This window comes from Amblyomma mixtum, chromosome 8, assembly GCF_055824585.1.
Source record: "Amblyomma mixtum isolate Tamu chromosome 8, ASM5582458v1, whole genome shotgun sequence".
Classification (NCBI taxonomy): domain Eukaryota; kingdom Metazoa; phylum Arthropoda; class Arachnida; order Ixodida; family Ixodidae; genus Amblyomma; species Amblyomma mixtum.
This window is the reverse complement of record NC_143019.1, coordinates 24786668-24806639: the sequence shown is the minus strand read 5'-3', so window position 1 is coordinate 24806639 and position 19972 is coordinate 24786668. Positions and strand designations below refer to the sequence as shown.

Sequence of the window (19972 nt, the reverse complement as noted above, 5' to 3'; positions counted from 1 at the left end):
CAACCGACGCTTCGCAATGCAACGAAAAGGCAGGTGTGGGAAAATTCTGTCCACGTTTACACTGGTGCTTTTCACTACGCCTTCCAGATTTCACCCCTATTTTTCAAGCATAGTTTCTGGCAGTAGTACTTGCTTTAACAATCTATTTCCGCAGTGGCAGTCATTGTCGATTATTTATCTTTGTGTTCGTCCCTCGCTTCGCTTGTTGACTCTACCACTTTTAAGCATATTCTTATCCCTACTTCCTGCGCATTTGAACGTTGCTGGTTTAATATGGGTATAGCAGTGTGACCGTGAATGAGATCGCTGATAGCCTCGCGAATGCTTATCTTCCTATCTTCCCGGCTACAGCGTGTCACAGCAACTAGGTTTCGGCGACGTGCGTTACTAAGCGCGCAAGACGCAGCCCTTTTAACATCTGCAGAATATCAACATCTGAGATATTCCTGGAGCAGAAGAGTTTGTCGACCTCGGCAGCTTGAAGTATCTCTGACGAGGTTGCGCTGTCTTATCCCTCCTCTAAATTTATATATCTACACAGGTCTGGATTGGCGCTATCTCCCCTCTGTGCATCTTGGCGTGAGCCTGAATCTCTCGATCATTTTTGGCTCCATTGTCGCCGTTTCACCTCTGTGAGAAGAAGACTGCTGGAGTTGCGTGCAAATATGCTACGGATCACTAACAGTTCAGGCCGGGTAAATCACGGCGTACCGTGACACTGCGCGAGCTGGCGTGAAACGACCGCAAACATGGCGCGTTTGCCGCGACGACGCTCGCGCCGTCTGGTAGCGCGCCCACAATGAATACCTCTTATTCCCTTTCAGTCCCTGCCCTACTTGAGGGAGAATCTACCGGTGTTGCTCTCCTGCGTGCTTTTTTCTTTTTGCCTTTAATATGCACAGGTGAAAAGCAAACTCCGCATCCCGATTCTTGGTCGATCCCCCAGTGTGAGTATGTGCCATCTTTTGAAAGGCTAACAGCAACAACAACAAAGAGGGAGAGAAAAAGCCCTTTAATGAATAAAAATAACTGGCTGCCTGGGTCAGTGGACATCTCAATCGCGCTTTCGGGTGCGTGGCGGTGACGTGCACCTGCAAAAACAAAGAAACTGCGCTTTCGCACAATATTTCGTGCTTAGCAATGCTAAACCGCCAGCAATTTTTTCTCTTTAGCAACACTGTTGAAGAAGCACACGAGAGGTAATTCTTCATTTGCAACTCTAAAAATAAAATTGAACTCGTGCTCTTGAACAACCACATCAAGAACAACCACATTGAACAACCACATCAAGACCGTATACCCACCCGCTGCAAGAACTACATCTCATTTCCATTCTTTTTTTGTCATATCATCTCAGGACTGGAACGATCTGCCGCCGGAAGCGTACTCATCGTCAACTGCATCGACTTCAAGAAAAATATTGAGGCCATCCTTATGTAATCAGTAATCTTTATGTATCCTGTAAAGACGCGGGTTCGATCCCGGCCGCGGCGGCTAGAATTTCTTTGGAGGAGAAATTCTAGAGGCCCGTGTACTGTGCGATGTCAGTGCACGTTAAAGAACCCCAGGTGGTCGACATTTCCGGAGCCCTCCACTACGGCGTCTCTCATAGCCTGAGTCGCTTTGGGACGTTAAACCCCATAAACCAAACCTAAACCTAAACCAACCTAATCTTTATGTATCCTGTAATCTTTACGTACTATGTAATCTTCATATAATCTGCATGTAATCCGCCCATACCTCATGTAATGCCCCAAACGGGGCCTTTGAGGTAATAAATAAATAAATAAATAAATAAATAAATAAATAAATAAATTACTGCTCACCGTGCATCAAAACCAACAATATCCCGCGAAAAGTTTAAGAGATTTCGAAAAGCATTGCTATATTAACGCCACCATTATCGCTCATATTTGAGAGGCATAAATGAAGCAAAAGAAGACCTTTGTTGTTGTTGTTGTTGTTCACCTCATAGAATGGCCCTTGTGGTTAAATTCAGCCCATAGATCACTTTTTCCTCTTCTGCCGGCGGTTCGCTCCTCTCCGCAGAATTTACTTGGAAATCTCGCTCGCTAGACTATAGGGCTTCCTCTATCTATTCCGATTCTCCATCTCCTTCGGGCAAGCGCTAAGGGATATGCGCTCAAACCAGTGTGCAATTATATTAACGACTATGTAATTACATCAGGTAGATTCCTCTGCTAGAATGTGAATTCACTACTTTTTCTTTTCCGCATTTTTTATTTTGTACAAATTCTAGCTTTAAGTCCCAAAAATATCCAAATATTCCAGTGCTTGCACGTGAGTGCGTTTGTATCCGCTATGCACCCAGGCCAACCCCCGACTGTGGGTATGTGCCGATAAGCCTGAGGACATCATCATCACCACCAACGCTCAGAAGAAGCCCGTACCGCGTGCAGCTAGGGACCAGCGAAGCCCAGTCCGAACCCTTGTAAACAGGAGCACGCCTTAACCAGTGCCGGTGCCGCAATGAAGCTGGAAGCAGTGATGGGAGGTTCCCAGCAGGCGCTGGTCGAATCCTCGGAGCGGAACCAGTGCTCCAGCCGTCCGACCCTGCACCGCCTGGGCAGCCACAAACGCACCATGATTGTCTTCTGCGTGGCGGCGGCGGTGCTGGCATTTCAGGTGAGTTCACCTGCACTGAGGATTGCCTTGGTGTATGGAGAAAGAACCACGGGCAATTACGGCCATGCAGCCTACGCGAGCCAAGCTCTCCTTGGCTCGCGTAGGCTGCTTGAAAGGGGATAATCACCTCCCTGAATCGTCGCGCCGCTCCCTGCATTGTCACGCTAGCAGGGTCACGACCCAGTGGGCAATAAGCTCCCTTGGATGTCCTGTGGACGTTTTGGATATCCATGGGACGTCCTAGGGAGTTTCGATTACCATTGGGGAGGATTGGCGGACGCCATTGGCTGGAAAGGGGTTCTTTGACGGGGAAAAAACGTTTCGTACTTGTATGGTATCCGACCAGAGCGACCGCATATCAGGACCACGAGAGTGAAATAGCTAAGATGAGGTGGAGTGTATTTGCCAGGTACTCTGAGATATTGAATAGCAAGTTGCCAGTACCCTCGAGGAGAAATTGTTTCCAGTAGTCACTATAGCCGGATACAACTCAAGAACGCAGCGGCTTTTCCCCGTCGAGGGACCACCTTCCAGCCAATGGCGTCGGCTGATTCTTATGACCCTGCTAGCTTGAAAATGCAGGGAGCAGAGCAACAACGCAGAGAAGGGGTCTATGCCCGACCACAGAAGTGAGTGATTCTCCCCTTTCGCCTATCACTCCCTGTTTTGTCACACTAGCAGGGTCACGAGAATCGGTGGACGCCATTAGGGGGTTCTTTGATGGTGAAAAGCCGCTGCGTATACAGTTCAACACGTAGCACGTGCTTAAATTCACACGCTTGTTTCCCTGATGCTTCTGTGTGAGAGCTATTTGACTCCGGTCTCTATTTTTTTACGCAGGTGGCGTTGGTCCTGGCGCTATTCCGTCCGACCAGGATGACCCCGGACGAGGTGATTTCTTTCAAGAGCCTCCTTGAAGTGAGTACAAAAGAAAATATTGTTGACACGCTTTGCTCTATGAGCGTTGATCCCAAATGCGACAACTTGCCTATTTCACCGCCAATCTGACGGTGGAGAGCAGTTTTCAAACAATATAGCTGCTATGCTTCGTTTAGAGACTCTGGCCTCGTCCATTGTTAAACTTAATCGGCTAAACGATCGACCTGTCCAGAATTACAAGCGCAATGCAAAGACAACAATGAGCTTAACTACGCCTTTTATGTGGCATGGTAGCTCTTCACGGCACGTCATCGATGTTTTGCGACGTAAGCCGTATCGGGTACCGAAAGTTTCAGTCGGTTTAAGGAGGCAGAACAATTTGCTGCCATTTTTATTCGGGAGAGACCTTGGGTTCTAGTGGAGGCATTGCTTACTACGGCTAGCATGCACTCGCACGATATTTGTGCAGCCGGATCGCAAGTCACCGTTTCCAGTATTAACAGTAATCCATTTAGAAGGAAAATCCCCCACGCTCACAGTCGTCCAGGCTGGTCCGTCATCTAGCACTGTAACCGGGCAACATGCACCTACAAATATATAGCTCATGCTTGTGTCTTCACAAGGCAGAACATAGCAAGCTACACACGGACAAGAAAGTAGACGAGACACACACAGCGCTGACTTACAACTGAAGGTTTATTTTTCCAGACACTTCCAGGCAGGTGTGATGACAAAACCACTCGAGAAATCATTGAAGCCGTGAAAATCGCGCATCTTAAAGAAAGTTGTGTCAGCACCCCCTCCATAGCCCTTATAGATAAGGAATTGCCGTTCTTATCGGTAGCTGGATGATCGGAGTTCTCCTGTGTGATTTCTGGTGGCGATGACTGTTTATCAGACTCGGTTGCTTTTATTTTCTTGACGCTGTGGTGTATTTACTGAAGTGTCTAGAAAAATCAACCTTCAGTTGTAAGTCAGCTCTGTGTGTGTCTCGTCTACTTTCTTGTCCCTGTGTAGCTTGCGCTGTTCTGCCTTGTGATGAACCAACTAGCCCGCGATGTGTTATTCATGTTTGTGTCTCCAAGCGATCACGTATCAAACAAGGTTTTCCGGGTTTCCGGCTTCATTGGCGTCGGTAACTGAGCATCCTGCAATATCACGGCATCACGCGACTACCCTTTTCATTGTCTCTCTAGCCGATCTGTGTTCAATTTTTCCCCATAAGGTCACGTGGCTCCCTCTTGTAACCAATAACAGCCCAAACTCTTGTTGTGCGGAGAACTGGGAGCCTTTTGCTGTCGCTTCCACTGTTATTTGTGTTATTTTATTTTATTTGAGCGGGCTGTACCACTCAGGTGGTATCAGGGTCAAGTTGGCTCACTTTTAGGGCACAGAAGTGGTAAAGAGCACCACCCTTTGGTTATGGTCTCTGACAGCGACATTGAATAGGTTGGGGCAACCGAAAAGGAAATAAAAATAATAGGCCCCTGCCTGCACCGTTTACACACAACAGGCTTAACCCAATTGAAAAATAAAAGAGGAGGCCCGTAGGCAAGTTGTAATTTGACCACCCGTGGGTGGAAAAATAAAATATTAGGGAAAATGCTACATTAGCGACCCACAGCCGAGAGAGCGGGCCCGGGGAGGCTCCCCTGACCTCCCCTGGGAAGTAGCGGAAAGGGAAATGGGACGTGGGAAGGGAATGGGGACAGCGAGTTTTTTGCTCTGATCCTTCAATTATCTCGACTCCATTACTGGCCCGCCTGGCCAGGACAGGGAGAGCATCGAGATTGCCCAATGGTGCGGCCCCACTCACGGGATGCCCGACCACCCACCATACGCAACGGGCTCCGACCGTCGGAGACAGGAAAACCTAACACGGGGTCAGTAGCTACCTGGGGCTCCTCTCGCACACTAGAAGGCCTTTCCCACCTGCCGGCTACTAGCCGTCGAAGGTTTTTCGCGGTTTTTCGGACACCGGAAGTATGTGTGATAGTCCCGATCGCCCGTGGAGGCCCAGAACGTCAACGGCCTCGCGGCCTCAGCACTGGTCGCTCCGGGGGGGGGGGGGGGGGGGGGGGGGTCCATCTGTGCTTCCTCCAACCATCCATGCACTTATTTCCTCCCCTAGCTTACTCTTCTCCTACAGAGGAGAGAGTGTTCAAGGCTGGGCGACCGGGCCACTAACCAAGAACGTGGCTTAGGATGAGATGACCCGGGCCTACTCCACCGGTACTCCACACATCTTCGGTTTTCGCCAGACTCTTACGAGGCAGTACTAAGCCCTCATCCCCCGGCATCCCGCAGGCGGTTAAGCCTGCGGCCGGCCTTAAGGCCGCTTCCCCGAGGCGGCGGTCCTCAGAGCCTGGCCACTATGAACCCCCGCGCGGACCTGGTTTCTCCGTAACCAGAAACCGACGCGTCGGTAGCCAGACTTGCACGCCCCCGCGCGCAGAGGAAGGAAGGTAGCATGTATTTGAAAACCTTTTGGCGTTTTGACATGCCTTCCGGGCCGGATTTCGTGGGTCCAACCTGAGTATAAACCGAGGCCTGCCTCCGCTCAGGCATCGGACCTCACGTGCACGACTGGCCCTCACAGTCGTCTGGGAGTCGCTGCCACTCTCATTGGGGGTTTGCATCCCCAGAGGATGGGTCCCGGCCATCCCATCCCCACTGCTAGCATTGCACCGAAACAAAGCCTAGTAGCCGAAACTACACCGGCCCGTATTCGGTGGCGGGGGGGGCCACGAGCAGGCTGCACAGTCAGATTTCCCCCCCTCTGACAGCGACAGTCGAACCCTCTTATTCGACCTCTTATTGGTTGGTTAGTTGGGCCCTAAGGAAGGCTTGGTAAATAATTAGCGCAATTTATCCTGGCCATGTATGCTGCACAAACGTGTATGTATGTATGTATGTATGTATGTATGTATGTATGCATGCATGCATGCATGTATGTATGTATGTATGTATGTATGTATGTATGTATGTATGTATGTATGTATGTATGTATGTATGTATGTATGTATGTATGTATGTATGTATGTATGTATGTATGTATGTATGTATGTATGTATGTATGTATGTATGTATGTATGTATGTATGTATGTATGTATGTATGTATGTATGTATGTATGTATAGACTCAGACGGGCACCCCTGTGGTGATCACGTCTGAAATTGAGACCTTAAACATATTTCTTCTGACAAGTAACGAAAAAGTGACAGGGTTAAGTGGGACACCTGATAATTCTCACACGGGAAGTTCTATAAGGCACATTGAGGAAATTGTGATTCAGCTCGATGGGAATTAACGGCTTTCAATTAACAGTGAAATCAATTAAAACAAACTAAATGCTTAGAGGTTCGCGAATGGCCATGGCAATCACAAGGACTACTGAGAACAGCCTCACAGTCGCAAGAAGCTGAGAAAACAAGGTGTGAAGACCCGAAATAACAATGCAAATGATTTTGTTTTGATTAAAAAACAATTAACCTTATTCGGCTGTCCGAATGACAGTTATCCCCTGACTATCAGATGTAAATAAGCAAACGCCGCTTTGGTTTTGTTCATTGAGGTTAAACGTCCCAAAGCGACTCAGGCTATGAGGGACGCCGTAGTGAAGGGCTCCGGAAATTTCGACTATATGGGGTTCTTCAACGTGCACTGACATCGCAAAGCACATGTTCGCCTCTATCGAAATTCGACCACCGCGGCCAGGATCGAACCCGCGTCTTTTAAGGTGAAAGCCTTTAATGCCTCATTGTTGTCGACAGAAGGTTGTCAGCAGAGGTGTCACGCTTTTCTAGTCAGACCAGAAAAAAAATCTTTTTGCACGAAAAATCTTTTTCCGCAGCCGAGCGTGCTAATGGCTACGCTACTTCCTGCCAACGCGTATGTACTTCTTGTCTAGGACGCTGGAGAGTGTTTGCAGAAAGGCGTCGAATCAGACGGATGCCTCCCAAACGCCCTGCAGTGTCTTCAGCAATTAAGATTCACAAGCGGTTGTGTACTTAATCAACATCTTAACCACACATAAGTGGTACAAGCAGCAACACCGCGCTAAAGGCTGTTGCCTCACCGCACTTTAGGTCAACAAAGTGCCCCCCTGAATTTTTGGGGGGGGTCAGCAGTCGGGCGCCATAAACACTGAGCCACCGCGGCGGTTTCCAAATGCCGCTTTCATTCTGCGTCGTGTACCAGAGTTTTTTTTTTTTTTAAGATTAAAGATAGATGGCTTCTGTAGCGAAACAATGAATGCTACCGAAACTCAGTGCGCATCGTCGTCCATAGGCGCTCCGCAATCGCTCTCGGTGGATTGTGCGAACCTGAGGTGTTTGAGTAACTTTTTCCTACCAACCTCCAATTAACAACAGGCCTGACTATTCAGTATGCGAGTTTAGGCTTATGGCTTCATTCGTGTTTTTACCGCATGATGATAATGAAAATCATTTGATGCCGCTGCGTCTAGTGCCATCTGGGGGATCACATGCTGACTACTTAATGATAATTGTGGCCTCCGAGATTAATCCCGAGTCACGAGCGACGTTGGTGATCTCGGAGGCCACGTGATAACTGAAATTCGTCCTATGGCAGCGATGACTCTGGATAGACCTCGAAAACTTCGATATCATATCCGATCTGCGTATAGACCAGATTTTTTAGCCTCTCCTGGGCGCGGCCATTTTGCACTGACTGGCGCGCCGCGGTGCGGGCGTTTCTTTGGGGACTGCGGGGCTGCGGCAGTTCCGCGGCCGCGCCTGCATATAGCCGCGCTTCGGGCGCTAAAAAAACATTGTCGAGCATACTTCCGCTGCGTGGCTGTGTTGCAGGAAGTATTTACGTTATCAAAGCGATAACATTGACGCGTTTTAATGACATTTAGTTTGACATTCAGGTTAATTGTGCCGGCGCTTAGAACGCGCTCGTGCTTATATCGAATTCCGTCTTGGTGCTCCACCGCAAAGAAACTTTTTATTCAATATCAAGAATTAGGTGTGCGGCTAGTATGCAGTTCCAATTCCCATGCACTCTTATTCCTTCCTGCCGGCCATAAAGCCCCCCCCCCCCCCCCCCCCTTCCACAAACGGCTTTCTTGTCGCCGCGCCAGTTTATCAACAAATTACCGCTGTGAGCTCAACTGAGTCGCAGCGCCAACAGAAAACAAATTTTGTCATGGTTTATGCAACCTTGTGCATAAAAACGTACTTTCGCTTAATTTATAAAAGCTTGAATAGATATATGAGCAGCTAATCCAGCTTTCACTAATTCTGAGGTCCGAAGTAGCGTTATGTTATTCAGGAGCTCTCGCCGCGTGTGAGAGCGTTGCGTAGGCGTTTGGCTAAGTGTGGAAAATGTAATGAAATCGCGCATATTTTCCTATGAATAATGTAGATACCGCACCGCTGCGGTGGCTCAGTGGTTACGGCTCTCTGCTCTGGCCTAAAAGACGCAGGTTCGATCCCGGCCGCGGCGGCCGAATTTCGAAGGAGGCGAAATTCTAGAGGCCCGTGTACTGTGCGATGTCAGTGTACGTTAAAGAACCCCAGGTGGTCGAAATTTCCGGAGCCCTTCACTACGGCGTCCCTCATAGCCTGAGTCGCTTTGGAACGTAAAACCTTAATAAACCAAACCAAGCTAAGGTAGATACCAACAGCAGAAAGATACTATAGATAAACCTTTACCCCCCATATACCTCTGACATATGTGCGGAAAAAGCAGCTGGATTCGGTAGCGGTCGTGCTTACAATCCTGTGCATGAAATGTGTTTAATGGGAACAAGAGCAAGCTCAGCGCAAGGATGCCGAACACGTACTAGTGATCGAAAACACGCGCTCCGTCGGGACAACCTTCAGTCTGCAGCTCGCCTATCCAGTTACTATTCCACTGAGTCAAATCAATAGATCTATATTCTGATGCATAAAATTATCATAGATGATATCGCACGTAAAAGGCGACAACAAACGACACGACAGCGCAGAAATCTGCTTCGAAGTGCCGGTTTCCAGTCGGTACACTACCTGGTCGACTACCCTCGGATGCCACGTTAACGAGTAACTGCGCACAAGATAACCGCAGCACTGTCTGGAAGAGGGCAAATGTGAGTAGTGACGCACAGCACACACCCTCATACGTTAGCTGATGGAGCACAAAACGGCAGAAGCGAACACGTAAACATGCGTTCTATGCGCGGCGCCGGCGCGACCCGCAGTCCCTCGGGCCGCGCGCGCCGACAGATGGCGACTGGCGTCGAGAGTAGGCGCGCGTCCGCAGCCTGCGTGCGAGGGTAAAAAAATCTGGTCTCCATGCACGATAACCAATTAATAAAGGAAGCTTGTCGTGTAATGTTCGTAGAGCGATACGTAGACGTAATGGTGGCTTGGTGGCCCTCATTGTGACTGCATTCGATCGGTTCTGCGCAGGATGTCGATTCACTGACCGGCTCAAGCGGCGATATAGACTAAATGGCCCCCTGCAGTGAAGCCCTCGAAGAAAAGCCGGAGCTTATACAATTCTGCGCAGAATGGATTTTGCTCGCCATTTTCGATCGCTTCGCTTCTGCAATGAAAAAAGATATCAAGCGCTCAGCCTTGTTCTGGGCAAGAACAAAAGAAAAAAACGTTATGCATGAATTTATCGTGAATACATGAGTGCGTACCTGAAACTTCAATGCCGTGTCTGTCTGCATACCACCCTTGATAGAAAAAAAAGGATGTTGCCTGACGTGGGCGTTCGGTTCTGCCTTTCTCTTTCAAGCAAGGCGTGAATCCTGTATGGCGTCGCATGTGGGGGGTACAGTAGCAATTGCGCATGCCCAGGAAATCTCCGTGCATGCGTGTTGGTTCTATGCACACTGACCGGTCCCAACATGTTATTTGCCCGTTGGTCTGCAGCTTTCAGAGCGTTCTTCTTAGATTAGAGGGCATTGCAAGTAAATGCTTACCCGTGCGCTGCTGAAAAAATGAGAAAACAAGGATTTGTGGTCGGAAAACGGTGTACAGCACTTAAAACCGAGTGTGAGCCACCTATCTCAACGTACTGGAGCTCAGAATAAAGCGCTTATAGAGCTGCCAGCATCTTGCGTCTTCGTATATCTTCCAGTTTGTGCGACATTCGGTTGTCCAACAGTGAATCCACCCCTCTGTCCACATCTACGACCTTCCAAATATGTTCCTGGCCGCACTTCCACCTTAATCCGTGTTCCGTTATCATTTTCTGGAACGCTTAAACGTGTGGTCGCGTTCAGTCGCCGCCCCCTACACCCAAGTTTCACAGCGCACCCACAAACATTTGTCAACTCCGCACCTGCATGCCTTCCATGAAGGAAAAACAAAGTAAAATATTTGACAGGACTCTGCATCTTTCAGTTAGTAGCGTCACAGCGAACCACGGTGCAGCGAACGCAGAATCTAGGGCTGTACTGGTTGAATTTCGCGGGCTAACTTTCGCAGTCCAAGAACGCGAGCTTGTTGCACCATCTAGCGGGAAAACAAAAAACTGCATGCGAAAACAATAGAGTATTTTGGCTTGAGAGAGGCATTAAGTTAAAGAATGTTGGTCATAAATAACCGTCCGTGCGAGACGCACATTTTTTGGCCTTCCAGTTTTGTTCCGTGAAGGTCACGCTCTGATGTGTGATGCAGTTCGTGTCTGATGTAACGGCGCCATCAGTTCCGGCGTGGTCTAGTGGCTAGGATACCTGGCTTTCACCCAGGAGGCCCGGGTTCGATTCCCGGCGTCGGAAGAGTTTCTTTGCGGTCTCATGGTGTAATGGTTAGCACTCTGGACTCTGAATCCAGCAATCCGAGTTCGAATCTCGGTGAGACCTTAGAAGTAGAAACTTTTTTTTTTCCTTCATTTGTTGAAACTGCTAAGTCAGGTCAGGTCTGGTGATTTCAATGCTTCCACTGATCAGGTGCTTACAATACAACGCCATGATATACTGGCAGAGCACAAATATCAATGGAATGGCTAAATTAAGGCCAGAAATTCGTGGAAATGCATGAACAGGCTATTAGGACCAAAGGGCGAAGAGATGCCGCTATAAGGAAGCATGGAGCATTATACGGCTACAACAAGTATGAATAACAAGTAACAATAAAGCCAAAGGGCCGCTTTTTCCCGAAGCCTTTTCATGTGCCTGGGCTTATGTGGAAATAATTTATAAAGATTCGATTTCATTTGGTATTTGGAAAGAAAAAACGGCGCCAGGGCTTACTTTTGGGAAGGGGCTTTTGTGCCTAAGGGCAGTTAAAAGTTCAGTCGGAGCTTGAAATAAATCGGAGAGATGTCGGCAGATTAGCACTAGCTGCCCACAGAAAAAAAAAAAATGAACACCAACGAGGCAGTACAGGGGGACATGGGCTTGGCATCGATTGAAGCGCGGAAACCTCAGAAGAATTATTAAATGAAGAACGCCTGAGGAAATTGCCTCTAAGGTGTATAAATACTTGTGCAGAAGGAGCGCTGACTCCAAGTGGCAGAAAAGGACTAGGAAACTATGCAGGAAGCAGTAGGACGGATAAATGATGAGATTTAAACAGCAGGTTAATAAGTGCAGAAGGTAAAAACTAGATTAATTCAAGAGAAATGTAGTAGTAGAAGTAGTGGCTATTTATTGACATCTGATATGGAAGGTAGAAGAATGTTTGCTGCCCCGGCATCTACTATCGCGACTGGAAGCACCTGAGCTGGGGCAGCGAAATAAAGGATAGCAGGCAGAGAGTAGAAGGGAAAGAAAAGGGGTGAGGAGACAGTAGAAAGGACAGGGGGAGGGGTACACTTTCAATGAATCTATTTACATATCTACATGGTAATCATATACATATATACAGGTCGCACGCGCGTGGAGATCTGGGAGATCACTGTTCAATCACACGCGCACACACGAAGCACAAAAACAGCTGGAGTGGGGACGTCCAGCTGTTCATCGTCCGAGGTAGCACGCGCGGAACGTTCAGGTCACTGCACGTAACTACCTGGCGGAGAACAGACGGGACGTCAAGCCCGCCTGTTCGAGGAATTCACAGAGGCTCACCATTGTTCGCTCACGGGTACGCGCACTGCCTTGCGGCCACAACACTGTAGAATTGAATAGAAACTGGGAAAGGCAAATCAGGATAAAACTCAGGAGAGAGCGACCTACTTTTTGAAGCTAGGATAGATTAGGGTGTATTTAGAAAGCGTAGCTATACAAAAAGAAATTTATCCAAGAAAATGGTATATGTGCAGAGTGTGGTAAATTTGTAGGAATGATCGAAAATCTTGCGCTAGAATGAGAAAGTAACCACCCAGATGTTGGTGTAAGCCCACTCACTCTCTCGGAGGCCCTACGGTTCAGACATAACGAAGGTCATGAGAATTAATCTGCGGTAGAAGTTAGCAAAAAGCGACTGGACGATTCGTGGCTCAGAAGCTGATGTAAGGATACACGTTCAAGATTGAAAATTTTAATTAAACAAGAATGGCGAATTTTATGCATATAGCAAATACCATTAAATTTGACAGATTTCTTAAAGAAATATGTGGAGGGAAAAGCCGAGCAAGGTGGCAACTACCGCCATCCCGTTTCACAAGGTAGTACGCTGCTATAGCTTCCTTCCATCCATCCATCCGTCCGTCCGTCCGTCCGTCCGTCCGTCCGTCTATTCCATCCGTCCATTCATCATCCATCCGGGGTCTTGCGATACAAGCCTCCATTGCCATACTTAACTTGGTAAAAGTGCTCTAAACGCATATAGTAAAAATACGCATATACCGAAAGAAATTCAAGGCCTTGACCGAGTTTCCATATTAACATGTCTGTTTGTTTTTATTTCATTGCAATTGAGACAAAGACATACGTACATAAAGGAAGGCTGGCAGTATGGCAGTAACGTGTCGATTTTTTAAGACCAGTAGATGCCATTTCTCCTTTAAAAATTGCTTCGTGCTAGCGAACGCCAGCATTTTCGCCTGTGGCAGTTCGCCTGCCTGCGACACTGACGCTGTCGGTGTTAGCGAGGAGCAGGGAGAACTGATGCTCATTTCTGAAGGCTTGCAAGAGTAGCTTTGACGAATTTGTGGAACGCGACAGTGACACCCCCGCCCCGCGTACTGAACGAAAGCATATGTTAAAATTTGTATCGAATGCTTATGGTTCCACAAGGCATCGCGGCTGCATGGGCTAGTCTGCAATGATGACAAAGGTACAGAGAACACCGACGAAAGCTGTGGTTGCCCCGTCTCTTGACGTCAGCAGGTTCGCACTTGAGTATACGCAGAATAAACGGTTTAATTAAGTAAGATATTACTCGCTTGAGAGAATTGCGTGTTCATAATCAAAATCCAAATCAAGTCCCTGTGCTTCAAAACAATATCATGGATGTGACGGCAGAAAAAGATTCACATGGGACATAGCAAACTTACCGGCACGGTGTAGTTTGCTGTTTATTGATCGGAAGTATCTTCAACAGACCCCCCCCCCCCCCCCTGCTTCTTTAACCTTTTTCTTAACCGAAAATTCCTGTCCCCCCCCCCACCCCCTTCCGCCCGGCCGCATTGCTGTTAAGACATTTGCTTGTCAATTTTATAGTTCGCTTTCTCCATTTTGGGTCGATATTCCTCATGCACAAGTAACTGAAAACTTTCTTAGCCCACTGTTTTTCCCTCGAATCAATCGCTGCTCAAATTCTATCTGGCGACTAGCTTCGCTGCTCGCAAATGATGCCTAGTGGTTGAAAGGGCGTGTCCCTTCAGGTCACGACCCCCAACACCTCTCCCTATGATTAAATAAATGTTTTCACCACCATCCCATGTCACCTCGTACCCCCTGATTTGGTGTATTGCCAACGCAAGTCTACCTACCCCACGCTGCTAAATACTAATTAATGGTATCACTAATTAGTGATATCACTAATTAATTTGCGCCACCATCTACAGGGTGCGCCACGAACCACAGCCAAATCTTCACCTGCGTGTTATCATCAGAGTCAGCTCGCCTGTTTCACACCATATATGACAACTTGCGACTGCAACCCTGTTTAAGAGCTATGGCTGTATGGCTGTAACTGAATTATTTTCGCGGTTGCACACAGCGCAAGCACCAGGACGCAGACGACGACTCTGAGAGCGTAGGTCGCGTGGATGACCCCGATCTCGGAGGTGACCCATCGACTGCGGGCAGATCTTCTTCCGGCCGGCAGCTGTGGTGCGTCTTCGAGCCCGGTCGCGGAGACTACTCGCTGCGGGACGTGCCGGAGTCGCTGTGCACCGTGGTGCTCTACTGCTGCGTCCAGCTGACGGCGCGCGGGGTTCTCTACCGGCGAGCCGAGGACGAAGGCCCCGACGGGGTGGACGCTTTCGCGTCCCTGCGACTCCGCTATCCGAACCTGCCGCTGTACGCGCTCTTGGGCGACGGCGTCCAGACCACGGCGGTCTTCTGCAACCAGGTGGGTGGGTCTTCGTGTTGCGTCCCCTTTATTGAAGCTATGGCTGTATGTTTTACTCCCTGTGATGCAGGGTGAGGCCGTCATATGTTCGTTACTTTTCGTCGAAGGAGGATATATGCGATCAGCTTTATATGAAACCAGAACTGCAAGATCTCATGGAAACGAGCACTTGCACCGCTGGGGCCCGTTGGAAGTATTGTAGGTCCGTGTGAAAGCAGCACCCCAAAAGGAACGGACCGAGTGTGAGAAATTCGGAGAGGTGTTGGCAGTGTTACGTGTAGAGGCCAAATCGCACTCGTCCAGAGTATAGTTAATTACTGTCCAGAGCGCTCAAGTGGTGATGAGGAAATGAAGCAAAAATTCTAAAAGAGATATATTGACATTCACTGATAATAATTGTGCTCGAGAGGCGATCGGGTCTGTACACCGAATATGTCTCCAATAGATCTACCCTCTCTCTGGAAAGCTAGCTAGGGTAGTGACCCGCTTCACGCCGTCAGAGTTGCGGAGCATTATAGTCTGTGTGGTCTCAGAATAATGTGGGCAGACCGCTGCAAGTTGGTCCTGTTATTTTCCTCAAAGGCTGATATATGTGGGGCGAATAAGAGCTGCTACCTGACGGCATAGACGTTTAGACTGAATAGGGACGTCGCAAGGATGTTTGTGGAGCATAGGGTACACGACGAAGGAGAACAGTTCACGCGATCGCACGATATACCCTAAGCATGTAAACGCACCATCGGGTATGTACTAACAAGCGAGGCGGCGAGGAAAACATTCATTCCTATTGAGCGACTGGTTTTACTGACAGCAGAAATCGGGTCTGTACCGATCGCGCTCGCCTCGCCCCCGGGTTTTGCGTCAGAAAGAGCTGGAGCCGTTATGTATGGCGGACTTCGCTCTCTCTTGACGCCGGACGCTATTTATGTGGGCGTTCCATTACAGTGGTGCATTACGAGATGCAGTCCAACTGTCTCGTCGCTTTCTGTTGCATCTATGCAAACGGTCTGACGCAGGTGCGCGGCTCCACCCCGAATGAACTGAGCTCTGTGGCCGGCAAGTGGCTACACTCGAAGCAGCTCGACGGGCTGATCTTCTTCTACCGGTCGCACCGCACATCCACGGCCACGGACGCCGAGTTCTTCGCGCACATGGGGCGCATGCGTGACGACCTGGGCCGGATGGGCCTGTTCGTGTCAGCCGTGGTCTCCTTTTACAAGGAGCAGCCCTACGGCCCGCTGTCCCCCAGCAGGTCTGTCCATCACCCCTTTCTTTTTCTATTCTGCCATATAGGTTCCGTTGTGCAGCGATAAGCAAGGCTAAAAGCTGGGCCCCAAATTGGTAGAGCAGCCGGTACACTACAGGGCTCCTGTATGTGTGAGGCTTTTGATAGCATGGATGTTCTTGATACCGAGACACCCGTGTAGTTAACGACACCCGTGTGTTACAGAGCTTATAATTGGGCACGGGCACAGGACAAGCGCAACGCGTGTCCAGCTATAGACATAGATACCTTGGGTCTTACTCGTGTTGCTGCTATTAACGTCCAGACTATACTAATAAGACACGACGTGACTTGTGCTAGTGTACATAGTATAATATCACGCACTGAGACACCCACACTCGTCAAGAACAATAGAGGGTCCTCGGCGCAAAGTGTCTGCTGAGTCACTTGCGCAAGCCCTCCAAAGGGCACCTCCATTGCATCCATTGCAATCCATTGCAAACTTGGGATTACCTTTCATCTCTCACTCGCTGCAAACTTTTGATAGAAGAGCGTTCATGCTAGCAGCCTGCAACGGAAGATTAAACGCTCAAATGAAAAGGTACGCGAACAAGCGCCATTTGAATGGGCATTTTCTTCACTTAGGTGTAGGTTTGCTCTAGCCCCACTAGCAGATCTATCGATACGCTCCCGGACCCTGTGATGGTGGCGATGGGTCAGGGTGAACACCTGAACCACGCCGTGAGGACGTTAAGAGAGAGGACTGGAGGACGAGATTAATCTATTTAAGCACTACTCTACGAAGAGTAGGGTATAAGGTTCATTCAGTGATTCCCGGCGTGGCCGCGGGGGGACGCAGCGTACTGTCGCTGGTGCAGGACATCGTGGTTCTACGCACGCATGACTTGACGCCTACCCCGGAGAGAGCGGCCGCCTGCCCGATGCCGTTCGCCCTGAACGGCGCGACGCGGGCGCCGAGCATGTCGCGGCTCCTGGCCGACCTCCGGGAGACGATGCCTGACTTCGAGCGGTCAATGGCACCCCGGCTTCTCTTCAGCGTCACCTTCGAGGCGGCGAGCTACTTCCTCAACAGCTCGAGCTCTTTCCACGTGGGTCCCCCTCTCTCGCAATGAAGCTATGCTACAGAGGAGAGCACATGACAAAGCTGATTTTGACCTGTTCAAAAGCCAGGTTTTGTCATGCGCGCTCCTATGTCTTTAGAACCAACTTTCCTGCAAGTAAATTTAAAAAATCGCTTCCCTGGGTGTCACTATAACTGCCGCCATCTGTCGGCCTCCGATACCAGCGCGTAGCTGCCTTGATGAGATTCACTGGTCACTGACCATGGACCAGTGAATCTCATCAAGCCATGATTCCTGACCAGGCGGTATGCCGTCGAACCCTCGACTTCAGCGCGTAACTAAATGCGTCCACGCATGCTTTCGCGTCGCACCGCATCTGAATTGTCTGAGGCTGAACCGTACAAACTTAAAAGGTTTTCAGCTCGGATATTTACTACCAATGGGCTCCAATTAAATGGAGCCCAAAGCAGTCTCTCTGTAAAAATTTCTCGCTTTGGACTTGGACGACTGAATCCGGTATTGCCACTTATTTTTGAAGGGTTAATCCAAAATTTTTACGTCTGTTCCACATAGTTAAAGCTTAGCTGGTATGACTACTACCCCAGGCAGGCTGTGGTTCCGGGTTAAAACCTCGGACCAGGACGGATTTTTCTTCAACCGCGAAGTTTCGAAGAAAGCTATATAGCTTCCCTTCCAGTTATATGACGGCGCTAAAGAGGATGCTGACGATAATTGTTGTCCACTCTTTAGGGATACCCACCTTTGCCCGGAAAACAAAGAACAGTTCAGCAATCTCACTCCTTAAACATAGATCACATTTCAGCGTCATGACAACGGTGCAATGAAGGTATGACTATGATACATGGTACGTGGCGTTTAACGTCCTAACACGGCATGTGCGCAGGAAGGGGACCCCGCGGTCAAAATGGCGACCGACTCGAACTACTGGCAGATGTGCGAGATGACCGCCAAGATGGGCTACAAGCACCACTACTCGCGCCACGGCGATTGCCAGGTGGTGCACAAGGACCGCTTCTGGCAGGCCGGTTTCGGGCCGAACTCTTCCCGCATGTTCGACGCCACGCGCCATTTCGCCGGCGTCGTACTCTTCGCAATGCACTCCGACGACGCCAGGGGTCGCTGCGGAGAGCAGCACCGCCTGACCAATCACGTGCGGCGATCGCTCGACCGGTCTGCTGCGCCCCCTGCAGCCGCTAGAAAGGGCTAGCGACGGCGGTGATTTGTGACACTTGAGACGTAACTGAGACTGCCCGTTTTCTTCCCCCACTGCTCATGTGCAAACCAGTGGCACCAATGGATGCTTAAACGGAAGCTATTGGTTTCAGAACATCCATGCTTGTAAGGGGGTAGATCTAATAGAAGCAACAAGGAACATTTAATGCATTGTTGTTTCGGACCACATCGTATGTTACCTTTAATGATGATCCATTCTTGAAGCAACGCAAACAACACAAGGACGCAGGAACAGACGCACACACGTTAATTTTTATTGAGAGTATTCAGTTTTATTAATGAGGAGTTTTATTGGCTTATTTGAAGCAGCCTCTTTCACCTTATTTTTTTTCTTCCTTTGCGCACCTGTAGCAGGAGAGTGTATTATCTGTGGTTATGTGGCCTAGAGGTAGACTTTAGAGCAGGGACCCTTTCGCATGAGCTGGAAAAACAATTCTCAGCTCAATGCAAGGAGTAATGTATTTATTTTTCAGTGATATCCAATGTTGATACCAATTTCGGTGAGTACATATGGTATGAGTAAATACGAGACGACCAAAAAGGAATTTTTGTTCAACTGGCCTGATGGCGTGAAGTTGAACTACTGCCCCCAAAAAAGGGATGCTTCTGAAGCGTTTAGATCAAATGGTTATCAGTAGATGCCGAACAGTTTTTGGCTCCAGTGGATGGTTATTTAGAACCGGCGGTCTAAAAGCGATGTTTTTCATTTTTTTAGAACCGCTCTAAAAAACGTTGGCACCAGGCCCGGCGCAATAAAAGCTCGATTGGAGGCCCAACGCTGTCGGAGCTAGTTCTTCATCGCCTTAGCTCCGACCTTAGCTGCGACAGAGACAAACTTTCCTGAAGCACTCTTTTCCCGTCTTTCTCCTTTTTCCTGTCACTCCATTCCAGTACGCTGCGAAACGGCTGCTAAAAAATGACGTTTCGCTAACATTGCTTGTAAAATTTTGAGTGCATATCATTGCAAATATGACCCAACGTTGACTAAGATGGACGGGAACAGCGCCGGCGGCGTCCGATTTCAACATTTCTTCCCAGTGGGTTGCACCTGTGCGGGAAGAGCGTACAGTGACGTCAGACGGTAAAATTAAGGGGCAGTATCGAATTCACACAACAAGGGTTGCGTGGGAAGCATAAAGAAAGGCAAAATTCTTTACTTAGCGTCGGCCCCCCGGGCGCATAAATTTTTAATGGTGTATCTATAACCCCCGATTTCCCGTGCTCGGGAGAAGTAGCAAACCGCTCCAAAGAAAGCACTCTTTCCCTTTGTTTTTTCTTTCTCGACATGGTTAGAACAATATAGTCAAAGGGAATGGCAGTAAACTCAGATCTTAATTGTCATTCGCCGATGACTGTTTTTGCGAATGCACTTAGGTGCGACTTGCATATGGCTACATAGGCTGGTGTTAACTCTCGACTTTGGTAACCAAAGGCAAAGAGCTTATTTAACCTTCAAGCA

General features: G+C 48.9%; 1 protein-coding gene and 2 non-coding genes across 3 annotated transcripts; all 3 read left to right on the top strand.

The window, feature by feature from the left end:
* Window positions 1–2490: 2490 nt before the first annotated feature.
* LOC149331740 (endochitinase-like) lies at window positions 2491–18487 on the top strand. Its single transcript, XM_089555556.1, has 6 exons — window positions 2491–2646; window positions 3487–3564; window positions 14599–14952; window positions 15969–16204; window positions 17037–17286; window positions 18164–18487. The coding sequence occupies exons 1-6, from the start codon at window positions 2491–2493 to the stop codon at window positions 18485–18487; spliced, it is 1398 nt and encodes a 465-aa protein (XP_089411682.1).
* On the top strand, window positions 11196–11267 carry TRNAE-UUC (transfer RNA glutamic acid (anticodon UUC)). The gene has a single exon. It is a non-coding gene; the product is annotated as a tRNA-Glu (tRNA).
* Window positions 11280–11351, top strand: TRNAQ-CUG (transfer RNA glutamine (anticodon CUG)). The gene has a single exon. It is a non-coding gene; the product is annotated as a tRNA-Gln (tRNA).
* Window positions 18488–19972: the final 1485 nt, after the last annotated feature.

Coding starts and splice junctions, on each gene's coding strand:
- LOC149331740 (XM_089555556.1), top strand. CDS start 2,491: ATGAAGCTGGAAGCAGTGATGGGAGGTTCCCAGCAGGCGCTGGTCGAA. Junction 2,647..3,486: donor CGGCGGTGCTGGCATTTCAG/GTGAGTTCACCT, acceptor TTTTTTACGCAG/GTGGCGTTGGTCCTGGCGCT. Junction 17,287..18,163: donor ACAGCTCGAGCTCTTTCCAC/GTGGGTCCCCCT, acceptor GCATGTGCGCAG/GAAGGGGACCCCGCGGTCAA.